General features: G+C 41.0%; 1 protein-coding gene across 3 annotated transcripts in view; it reads left to right on the top strand.

Annotated features, from left to right (window-relative positions):
- rttn (rotatin) overlaps window positions 1-21,791 on the top strand; it is a 317,909-nt gene that overhangs the window by 91,274 nt on the left and 204,844 nt on the right. For all 3 annotated transcript variants that reach the window (XM_059646005.1, XM_059646006.1, XM_048529420.2), the window contains exons 22-25: window positions 1,970-2,066; window positions 2,831-2,890; window positions 11,026-11,220; window positions 19,326-19,565. In XM_059646005.1, coding sequence (XP_059501988.1) covers window positions 1,970-2,066; window positions 2,831-2,890; window positions 11,026-11,220; window positions 19,326-19,565 — 592 coding nt within the window. The remainder of the gene's footprint in view (window positions 1-1,969; window positions 2,067-2,830; window positions 2,891-11,025; window positions 11,221-19,325; window positions 19,566-21,791) is intronic.

Genomic DNA, 21,791 nt, shown 5'->3' with positions numbered 1-21,791 from the left:
TTGCAAATCTTTTCTGAACCCTTTCAAATTTAACAGCATATTTCCTATAGCAGGGAGTCCAGATTTGAATGCAGTATCTCAGAAGACATGATGCGGAATTTTTTTTCTCTGAAAGGATCATGAGTTTATATAACTCTTCCTCAGAATGGTAGACATTGTATCAGAGAATGCTGGAGAATCTCAGGTCTGGCAGCACCTATGAAAAGAGAGATGGAATTAAATTTTCGAGCCCAATATGCCTGCTGTTCAGAAACAGTTCAGTTAGGGGCTCTTTTATACTTTTGACTGGGGCTGAGGGTTAAAGGCAACAGACAGTAGATGGCCCAGTGTAAAAGACAAATGAGCTGGTATTGGTTGTATAAGTTGAAACAAAGACATGTAAAATGGGTGTCAATTACACTGTAAAGGCTGTTTCACCAGCACTGGCAATCCATTGTCATTTGAATTGGGCCTGTACACTATTTGATCCCTTCACACCTTCCACTTCTGTCAAAAGTGTATTTTTTACAAAAACATTATCCAACTCATTTCAGTTCTGGTGAAGAGTCGTGCTATACTAGAACTGTTAACTCTGTTATTCTGTCACAGATGTCATTTAGACCTGCAGCGTTTCTCTAGTGCCTCAGTACCCTTTGCCCCTCCTTTGCCTCTGTTAAAAGTATAAAAGAAGCCATTTCCAACCTCTTCATAAAGAAGAGTCATACTGGCCTGAAAACTGTTTGGCTTTCCACAGATGAGTTTCTCCAGCATTGGCTGTATGTCCACCACTCTCTGAGGAAAAGAATTCTGTACACTCTCAATCATCTGAGGAAAAAAATCTGCATCATTCTCATTTTAAATGGAAAGTTACTCATTTGTTTTGAACTTCCAGCATCAACAGTATTTTACTTTTACTTGCATTGAATGTGTTTTAGGGAGATGTTGATAGGTTCTTGACTAATACGAGAATGAATGCTTATCAGGGATAAGCTTTAGGTGGATATAAGGATTTGGAGCCACAGTCAGATTAACCATTATCTTATTGAATGGCAGAACAGTTTAGAAAGATCGAATGCCTTCCTCTTGTTTGTAATTAATAAGTTTGTTTGTACTACAGCACGAGAAGTTCCCATGGGCCACAGCCAGCATCTTTATCTGTTGGCATAGGAAGGTATAATGGAAAATGTTTTGAACAAGTATTTACTTTTCGAAGCTTTAGTTCCCATTTTGTTATTAAGAATAGAAACTGTACCTATTTTTGTTTTTAGCTTCTGTACTACAGCTACCTCCAGGAGAAAAGAAACAAAATGATATTCTTCTTAGTGTTTTAAACAATTATGTACAACAGCATTTTTGTGAACCAATCAAACTTGCATCATCCTTAGCATGAAAATACCTTTACACTTCTAAATTTGTGACTGCATTGTGATACTATACAGCTTAATTTTACCTTGATATTTTTGTTTCATGAAATATGATTTGTGTATTAGATTGAAAAACAGTACTTGTGAAATCATGTATTTCAAAATATGTGAGTAGCGCAAATGAGTGGTTAGCGCTGCTGCCTCACAGCGCCAAGGACCCAGGTTTGATTCCACCCTTGGGCGATTGTCTGTGTGGAGTTTGCACATTTTCCCCATGTCTGCATGGGTTTCCTTCTGGTGCTCCGGTTTTTCCCCCACAGTCCAAAAATGTGCAGGCTAGGTAGATTAGCCATGTTAAATTGCCTGTAGCATTCAGGATTGTGTAGATTAGGTGGGTTATAGGGGATTGTTTTGGGTTAGATGCTCTGAAGGTCAGTGTGGACTTGTTGGACCAAAGGGCTGGTTTCCACATTGTACAGGTTCTTTGATTCTATGAATGTGTGTAGAAAATACCAACAGCCTGGCAATGAATTGAAACAGGCCTCTACTTAAAAAGGTAACCTTGCAGCTCAGTTCCTGTACAGTGTTATTTTACAAACTTAAAATTTATTTTGTTGCCATTTCAGTGTCCCTGGTTTTGCAGAAGGATAAAGAAATTCTTACTGTGGTGGCAGCTCTGCTAACTCTACTGCTGTTTGATGAAGTAGCCAGGATAGATTCTTGGTAAGATGAAGCAAGTTGTCGAAGTGAACAAGTAAAATTCAATGTTTGCAACAATGTAATAGTATTAAACAATATACTACTTTGGTCATTTTGAAAAATGAATTTCATAATGTCATGTCCAAAGCAAATATAATGATGTTTAGGATTCTGTTTATAGATTATTATATGCAGTGGTTTAAATCAGCATATATTTACTATCATTTGAAATTTAAATATGACTGGGTTTGAAAAATGTGATGCTTAATTTTTAATCTTTTTTCGATATGGTAGAGAGGGAGAGGTTTTGACAGGTCTTGTTTTATGTAGCTTTTTTTTTTAGCTCATTCAAGTATCCATGACTCAAAACTCCCTAGAGTATATTCTTTACACAGATAATGGCAAATCACACAAGACAATATAAAAATCCTTTTTATTATGTTTCAAGGAAATTGTTCAACTTTTGTTGTACATTTTCATTATTTTTGAAAATAAAATTAAACATTTTTCACCTGGAACTGATAGTTTAAGATAGTTTACTGAAGTAATGCGCGGATAAAGGACATCTTTCTTCTGTAATGAAAGAACTATACGCAATATGTATGATAACTTCTGTGTGAATTGAATTTTAGATTTGATATAAAAGATACACTTCATTGTTGCAAATTATCAAGTTTGTAGTTCATTGCTTAGTGGTGAGTTTTTTTAATGTACTGATTTTGTGTTTCAATCTGTGTGATATGTTTAATTTACGCAATTCTTTACCCTTAATATTGTGCTTGTAACAGGTCTGATAACATCACTGCTCCATCCCCGCCGTTCAGCTTACCAGTTGTTGTGACCCAAAGGTAATCCTTTACATTTTTTATGCTATTGTAAACATGTTTTACTAGTATTTGTAGTCATAGAAAATATCATGAGACTGTATTTCCATCCATCATTATCTGTTGTGGGCATGACATGATGTAGACTTCTTCTTCCACTGTCTTCATCCCCATGCCCATTTCTTGGACAAGAGTCCTCTGCCCCTCCCACAGACCCCTTCACATAGTTACCACACACTCTGTCCACCTGGACCCCTCCTTTGGCCTTTTACTTGCACTTGATCTGTTCGTGGCAAATTGTCGACCTGACATTGATCATCTCAATTTCTGTGTCCCCCTTACCAAATCCAACCAATGTCCCTACAAAATCACTGCATTCTTTTTGCTTAGATCCAACCCTGATTTTGTTATGAAGCTCCCGATGAAGGGTGGTGCTGTTGTAGTCTGGCGTACTGGCCTCTACATTGCTGAGGCCAAGTGCCAGCTCTCAGGTACTTCCTCCCATCCTCCCCCACATCATTACCCAACCTTGGCACATCAGGCCACTGTATCACCTATGGTTACTGACCTCATTTCACCTGATGATCTCCCCACCACTGCATCCAAGCTGATAGTCCTGCAGCCCCACACAATTCACTTCTACCTCCTTCCAAAAATTCACAATCAGGACTGACTGGGCAAACCCATCGTTTCAGCCTGTTCCTGCCCCACAGAACTCATCTCTTCCTATATTGACTCACTCTTTTCTCCCCGGTCCAGTCCTTATCCACATATACTTGTGATTCTGCTGACACTTTACACCTGTTTCAGAATTTCTAGTTTGCAAGCTTGAACTGCCTCATCTTTACCATTGATGTGCAATCCCTTTACACGTTCATCCCCTACTGGATGGTCTCAGGGCTCTCTGCTTCTTCCAGGAGCAAAGACCTGAACCATCCCCACCCACCACCACCTTCCTCCACTTGGCTAAGCTCGTCCTCATCCTCAACAACTTCATCTTTAACTTCTGTCATTTTCTTCAGGTCAGAGGGGTGGCCATGGGTATCCACATGGGCCCCAGTTAGGCCTATCTTTTTGTAGGGTAAATGGAACATTCCTAGTTCCGGTCCTGTTCCAGTCCCCACCCACAACTCTTTCGCAAATATAATGATGATATTACTGGTGCTGCTCCCCTCCCTTGTCCAGAATTGAAGAGGTTTATCGATTTCACTTCCAATTTCCACCCTGCCCTCACTTTCACCTGGTCTATCTCTGACTCCTCTCTTCCCTTCATCACATCTGTTTCCATTTCTGGGGATAAACTGGCCACTAATATCCACTGTAAACCCACCAACTTCCACAGCTACCTGGACTTTCCATCCTTGCGCCCTGCTTCCTGTAAAGACTCCATTCCATTCTCTCCGGCTCCATTGCATATGTTCTAACGAGGCCAATTTTGACAAGGGAGTCTCCAAAATGTCCACCTTCTTCCTCAACTGAGGATTCCCCAGAATTATTGTTGACAGGGCCCTCAACCAGGTCCAAAATATCTCCCGTACTTCTGCCCTCGTTCCCTCTCTTCCCTCCCACGACAGCCATAAGGTTTCCTTGTCCTTAGCTCCCATTCCACCAGTATCCACATCAGAAAATCATCAGCCGCCATTTCTGCCACCTCCAGCTAGATGCCATTTCCCTCAGAACACATTTCCCTCACTTATCTTGTCCGCCTTCTGCAGAGAACATTCCCTCCGGGACACTTGGCCCAGTCTTCCCTCACTCCCAACAGCCCCCCATAATTCCATAGCACCTTTCCCTGCAACTGCCAAAGGTGTAACACCTGTCTATTTACTTCTTCTCTCCCTAGTATCCAACAGCCCAAGCATACCTTCCAAATGAAGTAGCGCTTTACCTGCACTTCCCTCAATCTAATGTATTGCATTTGCTGCTCGCAATGTGGTTTCCTGTGTATTGGGGAAGCAAAACGTAGACTGGGTGATCGCTTTGCAGACCATTTACGTTCTGCCAGCAAAAAAGACCTTGAGTATCCGGTTAACTGCCACATCAACACACCACCCTGTTCCCTAGTCAACATCTCCATCTCAGGCTTGCTGCAGTGTTCCAGCGAACCTCCATACATGCTGGAAAAACAACACAGCATTCTCCACTTGGGGACCCTGCAGTCCTCCAGGCTCAATATCAAGTTCAATAATTTTAGTGCCTGAACTCTCCAATGTCATAGTTCTATACCCCACAGGCCAGGCCTTGTTATTACAAAGCCTGCCAATACACATTACCTATTGTTTGCCACTAACAATCTCCATTAACAGTTATTTACCCTCCCAGCCAGATCATTATCAACTCCGTTGTCCCTCCAACTGTTGTTCTCTCTCTTTGGGCTCTACCCCAGCTATCATTTACTCCTTACCCCCTCCCTCCCCCCATCTTCAGAAAATAAATGGACATTTTCCTAGTTACTATCAGTTCTGAGGAAGGGATACAAACCTGAAAAGTTAACTCTGATTTTTCTTCACAGATGGCGCCAGATCTGCTCAGCTTTTACAGCAACTTCTGTTTTTATTATCTGGTTGGTTTGGTTGAATTGCACCAATTTCATATCTTTTGGTTGAATTGCATCATTTTCATATCTTTTGGTTGAATTGCACCATTTTCATATCTTTTTTTAAAAAGGCAAAAGCTCAGAAACTTAACTTTCGTAAGTTATAAAAATCTGTCAATCTGAAAACTGAACAAGTTGAATTGCTGAAAGTAGTTTTGTAAAACTCCTTTGGCAATCAGTTTTCTTGACTTCAAAACGTTGTTTCTAATTTCTAACATTTTAAAAAAAGTTTATTTTAAAAATACAATTGCTGTAATGTCATCCAACTTGTCTATAAACTCAGCTGGTAAGAAGAGACCCCAAGGAAAGCAGATGAATCCTACACCACCTCAGCCACTATTCTTGCTTTCATGAAATGCAACAGATACTGCCATGCCAGAATGAGGCGCCTGAGCTACACCAGTCAATCCTTAATACATAATTGACTGTCATGCCACAAATTGTCACCTTACAGGATACAAAACTGGCAGCATTACATTAGGCTTGTTTGTAAACTTGTGTAAAAAGCAAAATATTGCAGATTCTAAAAATCTGAGATAAAAGCCATGAATGTTGGAAAGGCTCAGCAGGTTAAGTAGAGCCTCTATGAAGAGAGAAGGAAATTAATGTTTCAGATTGATTATCTTTCATCAGAGCTGGAAAATAATTAGGATGCCCCAGATTTCAGGCATGTACAGAGACATAGAAAGGGGATTGAATGGAAAGAAGAAAAGTTGGGAAAGATTAAATAAGAAAAGGGAAGCAACAACAGATAGCAAAGAAACAAAAGGCAAGTCCAGGAATTGGGAATGTCAGAATCCTTTCTGACAGCTACTTTCAGAAAAAAAATATCAGAAGTTATCGAGTAGAATTGTTAAACTCTTGAAGGCAGTAGAGTGCTTAATTAATTGATATGCTGCTAGAACATAATAGAACTATATAGGTAACCAATGCCACTGAGAAGGGAAGTTAAAATGACAAGTGATGAGAACTTTGCCTGTAGATTGTAAAGAGGCAGAATGCGAAACAGTTGTAAAGTCTCATGCTTTTTGCCTACTAACTGGTCTTGTATGTTTTCAGGACTTGATTGATGGCTTTACTTGGAAACTTCAGGTCCTTTCAAATACCTTTGCTAACAACTTATATTCTTCTATTTACAAATTACTAATGGTGTCCTTATCTGTAATTCCAATGCAATCGGAATAATTTCCCTTTTGTTGGAACGTAAGTAGGTTTAAAAATTATTGCAGTAGGAACTTGCATTAAGAGAGCGCCAAGAACTGAATTGTCCCAAAATGCTATTTTGAGGATTTTAAAACAAGCTTTGACTCTGAGCCATGTAAGGTGATATTAAGGCAGATGACAAAATTTGGTGAAAGAGATATGTTTTAAAGAGGACTGTGAGGTAGAAGTGTGACGAGGTTAAGGAAAGGAATGGTAGAGCTTAGGGCCAAAGTAACTCACCACCTGTGGTTAAGTAAGTAAAATCAAGGATGTTCAGGAGCCTGGTGGTAAAGGAGTTCCGTTGCCTCGGTTGGGTTGTGAATCATGGAGAGATTACAGAGGTAAGAAGAGGCTGGGCCCTGGAGAAATTTTAAAACACAGTTGAGAGTTTCAAATTAAAATAATGCTGTAACCAAGAGCTAGTGCAGGACGGTAAACAAAGAATAAGGTGTGGAGCTGGATGAACACAGCAGGCCAAGCAGCATCTTAGGAGCAGGAAAGCTGACGTTTCGGGCCTAGAGTCTAGACCTCCTGCAGTGCCACAATGATGCCACCCGAAGGTTGCAGGAACAGCAACTCATATTCCGCCTGGGAACCCTGCAGCCTAATGGTATCAATGTGGACTTCACCAGTTTCAAAATCTCCCCTTCCCCCACCGCATCCCTAAACTAGCCCAGTTCGTCCCCCTCCCCCCACTGCACCACACAACCAGCCCAGCTCTTCCCCCCCCCCCCACCCACTGCATCCCAAAACCAGTCCAACCTGTCTCTGCCTCCCTAACCTGTTCTTCCTCTCACCCATCCCTTCCTCCCACCCCAAGCCGCACCCCCATCTACCTACTAACCTCATCCCACCTCCTTGATCTGTCCGTCTTCCCTGGACTGACCTATCCCCTCCCTACCTCCCCACCTATACTCTCTCCACCTATCTTCTTTTCTCTCCATCTTCGGTCCGCCTCCCCTTCTCTCCCTATTTATTCCAGAACCCTCATCCCATCCCCCTCTCTGATGAAGGGTCTAGGCCCGAAATGTCAGCTTTTGTGCTCCTGGGATGCTGCTTGGTCTGCTGTGTTCATCCAGCCTCACATTTTATTATCTTGAAGTTTCTTAGTCCTACTTAATTATCAAACCTATTCCAGGTATAAGTATATTTTTGTAAGTTTTACAGATCTTATTAAGTATCATAAGTAAAGAAACAAAGCACTGAATTCAAGTAGTCATTTCAGCTAATCTATGTTATAATACCAAATCATAACATTGGTGACTCAATGCCTCTCTCATTCAACCAAAAGAACTGCAGATGCTGTAAATCAGGAACAAAAACAAAGTTGCTGCAAAATCTCAGCAGGCCTGGCCACGTCTGTGAAGGAGAAAAAACAGAGTTAACATTTCGGATCTGGTGATCCTGCCTCTCTCGTTCTGTTACTGATCGTCCTTTCTATGCAAATGAACCACTAAAACCTACATCTTAATAAGCTTCAGATCACAAGGTGTACAGCTGGATGAACACAACAGGCTAAGCAGCATCAGAAGAGCAGGAAGGCTGATGTTTCAAACCTAGACCCTCCTTCAGAAAAAAACGGCTTCACAGTGGGATTAAAATTGTTTCAGAGATAGTTGGAACTGCAGATGCTGGAGAATCTGAGATAACAAGGTGCAGAGCTGGATGAACACAGCAGGCCAAGCAGCATCAGAAGATCTGGAATGTTGACGTTTTGGGCCTAGACCCTTCTTGAGGAAAAAAAAATGTTTTCTGAAGAAGGGTCTAGGCCTGAAACATCAGCTTTCCTGCTCCTCTGATGCTGCTTGGCCTGCTGTGTTCACCCAGCTCTACACCTTGTTATCTCAGATTCTCCAGCATCTGCAGTTCCTACTATCTCTTAATAAACCTTATTGGCTACTACCCAGTGTGCATGAACAAAGGCAACCTGAACTCTAATTGGCTTATTAGTGTATGAACTGTTCATTGTCAATCTTGGGTTGGCTAAATGACGCATGCCCAATACCTCTCTAGTTTCTTTAAAAGTAAAGAATAGCCATCTTGGTTTCTTCCTGCTGTCTTGCCATTCCTTTTTTAGCATGCTAATCACTTTGTAGGCTCGTCATTTTTATAATAGCTTGTCCCGCTTAGTCTACCAACTCCATAGATCTTCCCCAAGATGATGACAGTGAGCAATTATGCATAACTCCATAATAAGTATTGAGAACTAAAACAAAGCTCAAAGTAACCATGCAGCCTGTCTCTGCTTCCCTAACCTGTTCTTCCTGTCACCCATCCCTTCCTCCCACCTCAAGCCGCACCTCCATTTCCTACCTACCACCTCATCCCGCCTCCTTGACCTGTCCATCTTCTGTGGACTGACCTATCCCCTCCCTACCTCCTCACCTATACTCTTCTCTCTACCTATCTTGTTTTCTCTCCATCTTTGGTCCGTCTCCCTCTCTCCCCCTGTTTATTCCAGTTCCCTCTCCCCATCCCCCTCTCTGATGAAGGGTCTAGGCCTGAAACGTCAGTTTTTTTGCTCCTGAGATGCTGCTTGGCCTACTGTGTTCATCCAGCTCCACACTTTGTTATCATGCAAACTAATACACTTAGGCTTACTGCATGCTTAAATTACTATTTTAAAATACCCTTGAGTATAGAAGCATTTTACCTGAAAATATTCTCAAATGTGCAGACTTATGTTGATATTAGCTGAGCCATCAAACTGAATGATACCACAAACGTTTGATTTGACCATACTGTTTTTTCCTCATAGAAACTTAAACTGACCACAATTCCAGCAGAGTTTGAATTTAAAAGGATCATAATATTGTTGATTAAACTGTATTTAGCTCAATGTGAGAAACAAGGTCAACTAGGTTTCTTAATTTAACAAATAAAGTTTTCTTTGCATTTTGCAAAATACCTACTGAAGCAAAATGGCAAAATTACTAACAAAACATTTAAAATATTTGTATAAATACCCTTCTTAAAAATAGCTTGTAAACACACACACATGCAGTCACTCCTCCAGGCCTGGAAAAACCTGGCAAAGAACTTTAGACAAATAATGTGCAAGCAACACGTCAGCAGAAGTAATTATTCCTGGATTGACTTTAGCTGCAGATTAATTTTTATACACTTTGCTCATGTCGGTGCTGGGGTTTCTCCCTGTGTTGGTCATGGCTGGTTGTTATTTTCTTTTTCTAAGACAGTGTTATTTAGGAGCCACCTATTTGTGTGATGAACCCTTCCAAACGGTTTTCAACTCTCAAACTTTGAGGATTTCAGGGGAAAGGGGCGGGAAGGCTTTTGGCTTTTTCGTGGTTTTTGTTCCTCTGTGTTCAAAACCAGGTATTTCGTACACACACATTGTGTTGTGACCTCCAGCTGAATGTGTTGAGACATAGTGACCGTATATTTTGCAAATGCAACAGTTTTGCTGCCAGTGTACTTGCTTTGAAAAATGTTCCCTTCAAGAGGCTATTTGCTCATGTACAAATGGCCAATTATATAAATGATTGAATCAGAATATCCAGCCAATGGCGTGATCAGTTGATGTTTTAAATAACAAATCTTTATAACAATTCATTTGGTTGTTTAGGCCATACTGCATAGTAAAAGTAGACCATTCGGCCCATTGACCCTGTGCCACCGTTGGGTGAGATCATGACTGATGTGATAATGCTCCATGCCACTTTCCTGCCTTTTCCCCATAATCCATTGTTCCCTTGCTGATTAAAAATCTGTTTATCCCAGCCTCAGATATACTTATTGATCCAGTCTGTACAGCTCTGTGGGCAAGACTTGCACAGATGCAGTACCCTCCTAAGAGAAGAAATTTCTCCTCATCTCCCCCTTAAATGGCCGATCCTTTATTCTGAAATTATTTGCTCTGTTCTTAGACTCTCTTCCTGAAGAGGAAACACATTATTTGCAACTACCCTGACATGTCCTGTAAGAATCTTATCTTCGGTAAGGTCCCCTGTCATTCTTCTATATTCAAATAAGTACATACCCAACCTACTTAACCTCTCCTCATAAGACAATCTTTCCATACCTGGTAACAACCCAGTGAGTCGCCTGTAGACTACATCCGATGCTAGCATGTCTTTCCTTGGATAAAGAGATTTAGGCCATTAGCTCGAGGCACTGTTGGTATGATGACTTCAGTTTTTAGTGTGCTTATTCTCTGACTGTAAAAATGTCATGCCTTCATTACATTACATCTAGCAATGCAGCTGAGTTATAATTTGTTGCTAACTTCTAAATAACTAGAAAGGCCATGTTGGGTGGGAGTTTAACGATTTTCCTAACAAATAAGTTTCGTCTGGATTGTTATTTAAAATTTTCCTTTAATTCTTTTTAATTTGGAAAGGTACAACTTAATGGTGAAAGTGGCAATTCATCATGCTGTTAGCCCTTACTGCACCGTGGTTCCAACTTCTTCAGACCTTATGAACTCAAGACCTCCATCAGACATGTTGAAATTGGCATGGAATCTTGCTTGGTATGGTGGAATTGATCAAGTCCTGGAACAGAACGGACATCCAGGAATTAATACAGCTCCAGAGTAAGTCTGAGTGCGTTCAGTAAAACGTTTGCATTGTAATGAAGTTTCACAGTAAAAGAATTTTGGTAACATGGGCAACAAGTAAGGACAAACTGTTTCAATTTTTGGTGAGTAATTATAGTCGTATAACAAACTGAAACATGTGAATATAGATGGAAACTTCACTTTCAACCATAATTTCAGCATGAAATTTGCGCATGTATCTTTTCAGCACAATGTATCCAAAGTTCCTCTGAAGTCTTGGAATTGTGCTTTTTTAAATCCAGAACTGAGTTTTGTACCCATCTGACTACAGTTAGCGTAGTTCAGATTTACTTCAGCTACTTTATCAAAAACATAATAAATCACTAGATGTGTCTTCTCTGTCTGGTTTTTAGCATCGTGTTAATGTTTGTCAGCCACTCTTGCACAAGTTCCTACTTGCTTTTAACCTGCTCCAGGTACTTGCTGACAGCTTCCCTGAAAGCTGTGGTTTATCTGTGACCTATTTGTTTGTTAAATTTAAGCATGTAAGCATAGGCAGAATATCAGTGAATTTACAAAATTATAAACTCTAACATATTAGTTTCATTTTGATGAATACATTCGGCGAGGGCAGTATTGTCACTGGACTAGTAATCCAGTGACTGAGCAAGTGCTGAGCCGGATGATGAAATTTGAATTCCATTATTAAGGACTGAAGTTAAAAGACAGACTAACGGCCGCCATGAATCTGCTGTTGATTGGGATAAAAACATATCTGATAAATGCCCTTTAGGGAAAGAAATTCAGCATTTGTTGCCCATCTCCGTTTCTATTGCAAAGGTGGTGATGAGTTGGTTTCTTGAACTGCTGCAGTCCATGTGCTGTAGGTGCACACCCACAATGTCATTAGAGAAGGAATTCCAGGATTTTGACTGAGCTATAGTGAATGAACAAGTCAGGATGGTGAGTGGCTTGGAGGGAAACGTGCATGTGCCTGTATATTTGCTGCCCTTTGTCCTTCTAAATGGTAGGTGTCATGGCTTTGGAGGGTGCTGACTAAGAAGCCTCGGTGAATCTCTTCAGTGCATACTGTAGATAGTACATACTGCTGTGACTCAATATTGCTCGTAGAGGGATGTTTGTGTATGTTGTGCCAGTCAAATGGAATGCTTTGTCCTGGATGATGTCAAGCTTCTTGAATGTCTGGATGTGAGTTTGCTCGCTGAGCTGGAAGGTTAGTTTTCAGACGGTTCGTCACCATTCTAGGTAACATCATCAGTGAGCCTCTGACGAAGCGCTGGTGTTATGTCCCACTTTCTATTTATCTGTTTAGGTTTCCTTGGGTTGCTGATGTCATTTCCTGTTCTTTTTCTCAGAGGATGGTAGATTGATTTGGAGCCAATCTACCATCCTCTGAGAAAAAGAACAGGAAATGACATCAACAACCCAAGGAAACCTAAACAGATAAATAGGAAAGCGGGACATAACACCAGCGCTTCATCGGAGGCTCACTGATGATGTTAGCTAGAATGGTGACAAAACGTCTGATAACTAACCTTCCAGCTCAGCGAGCAAACTCACATCCAGAAATTCAACCTGAGCTACAAATCTTCTCAAAACTCGCTTCTTGAATGTTGTTGGAGCTGCAGTCATCCACACAAATGGGGGGAGTATTTCATCCTACTCCTGACTTTTGCCTTGTGGATGATGAACGATCTTTGCAGAGTCAGATGTGGTGGTGCTGGATGGCTTAAAATGTATAAAGGTGGATAAGTCTTTGGGACCTGATCGAGTGTACCCTAGACCTCTGTGGTAAGCTGGGGGAGTGATCGCTGGGCTCCTTGCTGATTTATTTGTATCATTGATGGCCACAGGTAGAGTGCCAGTAGACTGGAGGCTGGCTAATGTGGTGCCACTACTTAAGAAATGTGTTAAGAAAAAACCAGGGAACAATAGACTGGTGAACCTAACATTGGTGGGCAAGTTGTTGGACGGAATCCTGAGGGATTGGATTTACGTTTGGAAAGGCAAGAACTAATTAGAGATAGTCAACATTACTTTGTGCATGGGAAATCCTGTCTCACTAACCTGGTTGACCTTTTCGAAAATGTGACAAAGAGGACTGATGAGTGCAGAGCAGTGGATGTGATTTAAGTGGCCTTCAGTAAGGCATTCGACAAGGTTCTTGATGGTAGGCTGGTTATCAAGGTCAGATCACATGGAATACAGGGACAACTATCCATTTGTATACAGAACTGGCTCAAAGATAGAAGACAGGATGGTGGTGGAGGGTTGCATTTCAGACTGGAAGCCTATGACCAACTGTGTGTTAGAAGGATTGGAACTAGGACCACTGCATTTGAAAAAGTTTGGTGTGCTTGCCTTTATCGGTCAGTGCATTGAATATAGGAGTTAGGAGGTTATGTTGAGGCTGTACAGTATGTTGGTTAGACCACTTTTGGAATACTGTTTGCAGTTCTGGTCTCTCTGCTATAGGAAGGCTGTTGTGAAACTTCAAAGCTTTCAGAAAAGATTTACAAAGATATTGCCAGGGCTGGATGGTTTGAATTATAGGAAGTGGCTGAATAGGCTGGTGTAATTTTCTCTGGAGCTTTGAAAGCTGATGGGTGACCTTAAAGGTTTATAGAATCATGAGGGGCATGGATAGGGTGAGTAGACAAGGTCTTTTCCTCAGGGTGGGGGAGTCAAAAGCTAGAGGGCATAGGTTTAATGTGAGCGGGGCATGATTTAACAGGAACCTAAGAGGCAACTTTATCACACAGAGGGCCGTGTATGTGTGAAATGAACTGCCAGAAGAAGTGGTGGAGGCTGGTATAATTACAACATAAAAGGGCATCTGGATGTATATATGAATAGGAAAGGTTTAGATCGATATGGGCCAAATGTTGGCAAATTGGACCAGATTTATCTAGAATATCTGGTCACCTTGGACGAATTAGACCGAAGGGTTTGTTTCCTGCTGTACTATGACTATATGACTGAGTCGGAAAGTGAATTTCTCATCACAGAAATCCTAGATTCTGACTCACTCTTGTAGCCGCAGTGTTTAAACGGCAGATCCAATTCAGTTTCTGGTCAACAATAACCTTCAGTATTCCATGTCAACACCCTTCAAGATGATGATAATGGTGTTTTCATGATGGTAATGGCATTGAATACCAAGGGGTGAAGGTTAGGTTTTGTCTTATTGAAGATGGTCATTAAATGGCACAAATTTGACTTGCTGTTTATCAGCCCAAGTCTGAATGTAGTGCAGGTCTTGCAGTTTACAAGCACATATGCTTATAGGTGAATTGTGTCTCTTGCTGCTAATGGCCCGATGTCTGATCTTGAATTGTTAGATCTGTTCACAGTCTGCCTCATTCAGTGCAATATGATTGGAAATATCCTCCATGTAGAAATACAAATTTGTTTCCACAAGAATTGTGTGTGGTCTCTCTTACTAATACTTTAACAGGTTGATGCATGTGCAACAGGCTGATTAATAAGGAATAAATCCAGTAAATTTTCCATTTTGTTTATTTCTTCATCACTTTCTGTGGATAATGTCTAGTAGCTATATTCTTTAGAACTCGCTCAACTTAGTTAGTAGTACCTAGTCACACTTGGTGATGGAGTTTAAGTCATTTGCGCTAAGTAAAATTGACATCCTGGTCACCCTTCTTCCTCCTTCAATTAATGTTTAATATGATATATCTGGCAAGTTTTCCACATTGTCAGGTTGATGCAGTGATGTAGATGTACTGTAAGCTTGAATAGCGTTGGGTCTAATTCTGAAGTACAAGTCTTCTTTACTGTTGGTGAAATGTTGTCAGAGCCCAAAGCCTTTGCAATATCCATTGATGCAGCTGTTTTGTGATAGCACTGGAGTGAATCAAATTATTTGAACTTGGAGGAGTACTGATTCATCAACTGAGCTAAGGTGGTAGTTAGTAATCAACAGGAGGTTTACTTGCCTTCCATTTGACCTGATGCCGTGAAATTTCATGGGGTCCGGACCCCATGTTACCTACTCCCCAGGGCACTGTATACTACTGTGTTTCCACTTCTTGTGGGTGCATTCCGCCACTGGGATAGGATAGACAACAGACAATAGGTGCTGGAGTAGGCCATTCGGCCCTTCGAGCCAACACCACCATTCATTATGATCATGGCTGATCATCCACAGTCAGTATCCTGTTCCTGCCTTATCCCCATAACCCTTGATTCCACTATCTTTCAGAGCTCCATCTATCTCTTTCTTGAAAGTATCCAGAGAGTTGGCCTCCACTGCCATCTGGGGCAGACCGTTCCGTATATCCACCGCTTTCTGGGTGAAGAAGCTTTTCCTCAACTCTGTTCTAAATGGCCTACCCCTTATTTTTAAACTGTGTCCTCTGGTTCTGGACTCACCCATCAGCGGAAACATGCTTCCTGCCTCCAGAGTGGCAATCCCTTAATAATCTTATACGCCTCAATCAGATCCCCTCTCATCCTTCTAAACTCAAGTGTATACAAGCCCAGTCGCTCCAATCTTTCAACATATGATAGTCCTGCCATTGAGGGAATTGACCTTGTGAACCTACGCTGCACTCCCTCAATAGCAAAAATGCCCTTCCTCAAATTTGGAGACCAAAACTGCACACAGTACTCCAGGTGTGGTCTCACCAGGGCCCTGTACAGCTGCAGAAGGATCTCTTTGCTCCTATACTCAATTCCTCTTGTTATGAAGACCAGCATGCTAATAGCTTTCTTCACTGCCTGCTGTACCTGCATGCTTGCTTTCATTGACTGATATACAAGAACACCAAGGTCTCATTGTGCTTCCCCTTTACCTAACTTGACTCTATTGAGATAGTAATCTGCCTTCCTGTCCTTGCCACCAAACTGTATAACCGCACATTTATCCACATTAAACTGTATCTGCCCTGCATCCGTCCACTCACCTAGCCTGTCCAAGTCACCCTGTATTCTCATAACATCCTCCTCACATTTCACACTGCCACCCAACTTTGTGTCATCAGCAAATTTGCTAATATTACTTTTAATGCCTTCGTCTATATCATTAATATATATCGTAAACAGCTGCAGTCCCAGCACCAAACCTTGTGGTACCTCATTGGTCACTGCCTGCCGTTCCGAAAGGGATCTGTTTATCACTACTCTTTGCTTCCTGTCAGCCAGCCAATTTTTAATCTAAGTCAGTATTTTTCCCCCAATACCATGTGCCCTAATTTTGTTCACCAATCTCCTATGCGGGACTTTATCAAAGGCTTTCTGAAAGTCCAGGTACATTACATCTACTGGTTCTCCCTTGTCCATCTTCATAGATACATCCTCAAAAAACTCCAGAAGATTAGTCAAGCACGATTTCCCCTTCGTAAATCCATGCTGACTCTGACCGATTCTGTTACTGCTATCCAATTGAGTCGTAATTTCATCTTTTATAATTGACTCCAGCATCTTCCCCACCACTGACGTCAGACTAACCGGTCTATAATTTCCTGTTTTCTCTCTCCCCCCTTTCTTGAAAAGTGGGACAACATTTGCCACCCTCCAATCCGCAGGAACTGATCCTGAATCTATCGAACCTTGGAAAATAATTACCAGCACATCCACAATTTCTAGAGCCACCTCTAAGTACCTTGGGATGCAGACCATCAGGTCCCGGGGACTTATCGGCCTTCAGACCTAACAGTCTATCCAACACCATTTCCTGCCAAATATAAATACCCTTCAGTTCATCCATTACCCCAGGTCCTTCAGCCACTATTGCATCTGGGAGATTGCTTGTGTCTTCCCTAGTGAAGACAGATCCAAAGTACCTATTCAACTCTTCTGCCGTTTCCTTGTTCCAAATAATAAATTCACCCATTTCTGACTTCCAGGGACCAATTTTAGTCTTAACCATTTTTTTCTTTTCACATACCTAAAAAGGCTTTTACTATCCTCCTTTATATTTTTGGCCAGTTTTCCATCATAGCTCATTTTTTCTCTGTGTATTGCCTTTTTAGTTATCCGCTGTTGCGCTTTAAAAGCTTCCCAGTACTCTGGCTTCCCACTCATCATTGCTATGTTATAATCTTCTCTTTTATCTTTGTACAGTCCTTAACTTCCCTCGTCAGCCCCTGCCTCCCCTTAGAATCTTTCTTCCACTTTGGTATGAACTGATCCTGCACCTTTTGCATTATATCCAGAATTACCTGCCATTGTTGTTCCACTGCCATCCCTGCTCGGGTATTGTACCATTGAACTTTGGCCAGCTCCTCCCTCATAGCTCCATAGCTCCCTTTTATTCAACTGCAATACTGACACTTCCGATTCTCCCTGCTCCCTCTCAAACTGCAGATTAAAACTTATCATATTATGGTCACTACCTCCTAATGGCTCCTTTACTTTGAGGCCCCTGATCAAATCCGGTTCATTGCACAACACCAGATCCAGAACTGCCTCCTCCCTGGTACGCTCCAGTGCAAGCTTTTCTAAGAATCTATCTCGGAGGCACTCCACAAACTCCCTTTCTTGGGGTCCAGTACCATACTGATTCTCCCAGTCTACCCGCGTGTTGAAATCTCCCATAACAAATGTAGTGATACCTTTGTGACAGGCCAATTTCAACTCTTGATTCAACTTGCACCCTACATCCTGACTACTGTTTGGGGGCCTGTAGATAACTCCCGTTAGGTCTTTCTACCCTTAGAATTTCTCAGCTCTATCTATACTGACTCTACATCTTCTGACTGTATGTAGTAGTTGCAAAGGTACTTAACAGATCAGGCAGCATCCGTGGAGAGAAAGCCATATTTTCCTAGCTACTAATAGCTTTGATGGAGTCACTGAACTCAACTTTAACTCTGCTTTCTTCCTAAAGATGCTGCCACACCTGTTGAGTTTCACGATCAATTTCTGTTTCTGTTTCTGTTTCTGTTTTAGATCTCCTGCAGGGACAGTTCTTTGTTCCATTATTTGTTTTATTTGTAATTGTGGTGCCTGGGGCATTTTCTGTTCCACATGATTCTATTTACATGACTGTGTCTGGTTGTTGATGGACTTTCCCTCCATCATGAGATCAGTGGTCGGTATTTTCACTGAGGACAACACTATTCATGAGTCCAAGATACTGAAGTAATTTGTGTCCATATGCTGCAAGACCTCTACGACACTGAGGCTTATGTGATAAATAGCCAATAGTGTTCGAGCCACTGAAGTGCCAGGCCCTGACCATCTCCAAAAGGAAAGAATGTTCCTTAATCTTCAATAACAACACCAACTCTGAATATCCTCAAAAACTGATCTGGATTGTTCATGTAGTACTGTAGTTGCAAGAGCAGGTCAGAGACTGGGAAATTTGCAGCAAATAACTCACCACCTGAATCTTCAAAACCTTGTCCGACATCTATTCGGCGCAAGTCAGGATTATGGTGATTACTTTTTATGTACCTAGTTGGTTGCAGCTTCAATATAATCTTAAAGCCTGATGCCACCTTTAAGAGGATAATTTGGGATGTTGGCCTTGTCAGTGAAGCCTACAAGCGTTTCCAGAATTTTTAAAAGTAACTACTGACTTCTACAACTGTTTCTGAAAGCAGAGATTGATGAGTCTTCGAATGTATTTGGCTGTTTCTCAATATGCTGCTGAATCATGACTGACTGACCTTGATAGGGATCGATAACATGAAACATGAGCATTAGTGGTGTGTGAATGGTCTCATGTTGTTAGCATAATGTATTTGATGTTGGCAAAAGGAGTTCAAGTTATTATCTTCTGACCTTCCCATGTCATCTTTGTAATGCTTTGTGCACAAATATGTGGTACTTCTAAAACCAGTAAACCTGATGATTGCATTAATCTGCACACATCTTTTGTCAAACTAGCAACTCAGCAGGGATTATACACTCAAAATAGTAATTCAAATCTAATATGCAGCAGACAAATTGGAAAATGCCATCCAATCGTCTTAGTCTATTGTTATGGCATGACTGTTTCTATTGAAGATGATTTAAATATTCATTGTTTTGCAAATAAAGCTGTGCATTCTCTCATTCTGTAGGTTAAATATTGATGATAGAGAATTATATTTGTATACCTATTGACTTCTTGACATCTTAATTTGTTGCTTTCTACCTTTTCTCTTTTACAGATTTTTAGAAAACCTGAGGTTGTCTCCCGTTGACATTACAATACTTAAAACAACCTATGTTGCTAAGGGTCTGCAGGACTGCCTTGTTTCCATTACCAAGGCAACATCTCATAGTGTTGTCAGTTCTACTCTTGCTAGAATGAGATTGTATTTGCTGAATGACGAACTAGCTCTGAAACGAGGCACTGGTTCCAGTATATCTATACTGCATGACCTTGAATGGCAAACAGCATTGAGCAGGTATGTGTACTTACTGAAGGCCCCCACAATTCTTACAAATGTTGGGATGTTACAATCTGTGAAGGCTAATCATATTTAAAAAGAAATTGGAACTTTCAGTTAACAACTTAAACTGATGACAGGGCAAGTTTTTGCATTTGAAAGCTTTAACAAATGACTAAAAGCACAACTGAAAACCAACATTTTGAGGCAATTTTCACTTTAAACTACATCTAAGAACTTTTGTTTATACTTGGCACATTCTAATGAGGATTGTTATTCTGCAGAGATTGGAAAATTTACTTTTGCTTTCAGTTTCAGATGATTTCATTTTTCCCATCCTGCTCTGTCTGACCATCAGTGACTGCCTCTAAGGTGCCACGTTAGTGTTTAGAGTTTCATAAGGCCACCTCCAAAGTAAAACCTGTTCCAATTAATTCATCTCCACCCACGATGCCAGGATGACAATCCCAGAATACTTAGCTGCAGAATGCATCACTTTGATTCGAGATTGGGTGTCTCTCTCCTACAGCTGTTTGTATTACACATAGTTAAGCGTTTTCTTTCTGCTGGCCACCTAGACCATTTGTTGGCCTGTGATCCTCGTTGATTTATAGGGCAATCTGTGGCCTTATCTCAAAAATGGCCTCAGCACTCTTCTCCATGGCAACACGGATAATATTAGCTTTGCATTCAAGTAGAAATGCTAACTATCTATTCTTGATCACAACACATTTTCATCTTAGGAGTAAATGGATATTTTACAGCACAACCATGAACAACATGATACGTTCAACACCTTTCTTGGACTTTGGAAGACTTGGAATCTACCATTGTGAACACTAAGACTACTGCCATTTTTGCCAGTTTTTATGCCATTGCCCCTCGAACACATACAAAGCTTCTCTTCGAACCTTAACCACCTCAGGCCAGTTGCCAAGGAGACTTCAGAATAAGCATGCGACACCCTCTGTTTTACCCGCAATTAATCAAATTTCCAATCTTTACAATCTTCTGTGTCTCAAATGCAACAATAACTACCCAAGCACTAAAGCCTAACATGAACCCTGTATGATTGCTAGTTGTTTTTGATTGAGGTTTTACTCTTTCCATGACGGATTTTATGTATTTCAGTTTTTTGAAATAAAGATGGTATTAGTGAATAGAATGCACATGTCACCATTTTTGGTGTTTCTTTCTGATAGCCCTATTCCAATTCTTGTTGTAAAATATGTGCTGTAGATAAAAATGATGAGTCTTGTACCTTTCATTGCAATGCTGATCGAGTATTTGGAGAACAGTCGGAAAAAAGTTAATTAGTCGTGAAATTCAGCTTCAGGTGATAGATTTGTACTGCTGCTGTTAAAGATGAAGAGAATGTTGGTAAAATGATGAAGTTGTTTGAAGTTACAGAATGTGATGATCTGCTGATGATAGGATTTGCCATCACAGGTGGAACAAAGAGGGTATAGTCAACCAAAGTAACGAGCAATATTGATTGTTATGGTTTGTTGCTAGCTTTTGAAGAGAATTAATGAGTTTTGAAAGTGTAATATTGCATGGGGTATCAGTGAAAGTTTACAAGGACAGGAGTACTAATTAGGATAGATTAGAACAGAACCTGTAAAGGGCAGTGTGGTACTTTTCCTGTAATACTTTTCCTGCCTCTGGAACAGGAGGCCTAGGTTCAAGTCCCACCTGCTGCAGAAATGTGTACAGGTTGACAGAAAAATATGGAACTTATCTGTAGAGTTTTTGATCACTTGACATGCGAGTGGTTTGTGCCCAAGTGGCTTCAGCCAAATATATTAGAGACATTAAGCCTCAAGGTGATGATGCAGTGAATTAATATGCATAAGCTTGGGCATGTAGTGGTTGTGGTGGTAAAATGGATTTGAGAGTTCTCCTCTGACACTGAGGGTGAGCTTTGACAGGTTCAATTTGAGCAAACCGTCAGAATGAAGGATGAACTAGATACCAGAGATTCAGATGAATACAGCAGGTGTATACATTCACTTACATTTTGATTTTCCTCATTGCAGTTAGACTTTAAGCAATGAAACCATAGCTGAAATCCTGATGAGTACAATGAGGAGTGCACGTCACCATTTTTCTTTCAGTCCACTGTTTTTCTCACCTCCTTCACAAAACTGCCCAGACAAATTGGAATAGGAATGTGCTTGGGCTATTGCCTATCCTTAGGTGATGGCAGTGGTCTTCCAGAGCATTTTTTCTTTTATATTGAGC

Source organism: Stegostoma tigrinum, chromosome 5 (genome assembly GCF_030684315.1).
Source record: "Stegostoma tigrinum isolate sSteTig4 chromosome 5, sSteTig4.hap1, whole genome shotgun sequence".
Classification (NCBI taxonomy): Eukaryota; Metazoa; Chordata; class Chondrichthyes; order Orectolobiformes; family Stegostomatidae; genus Stegostoma; species Stegostoma tigrinum.
Note: the sequence above shows the minus strand (reverse complement) of the source record. Positions and strands in the feature narration are given on the sequence as shown.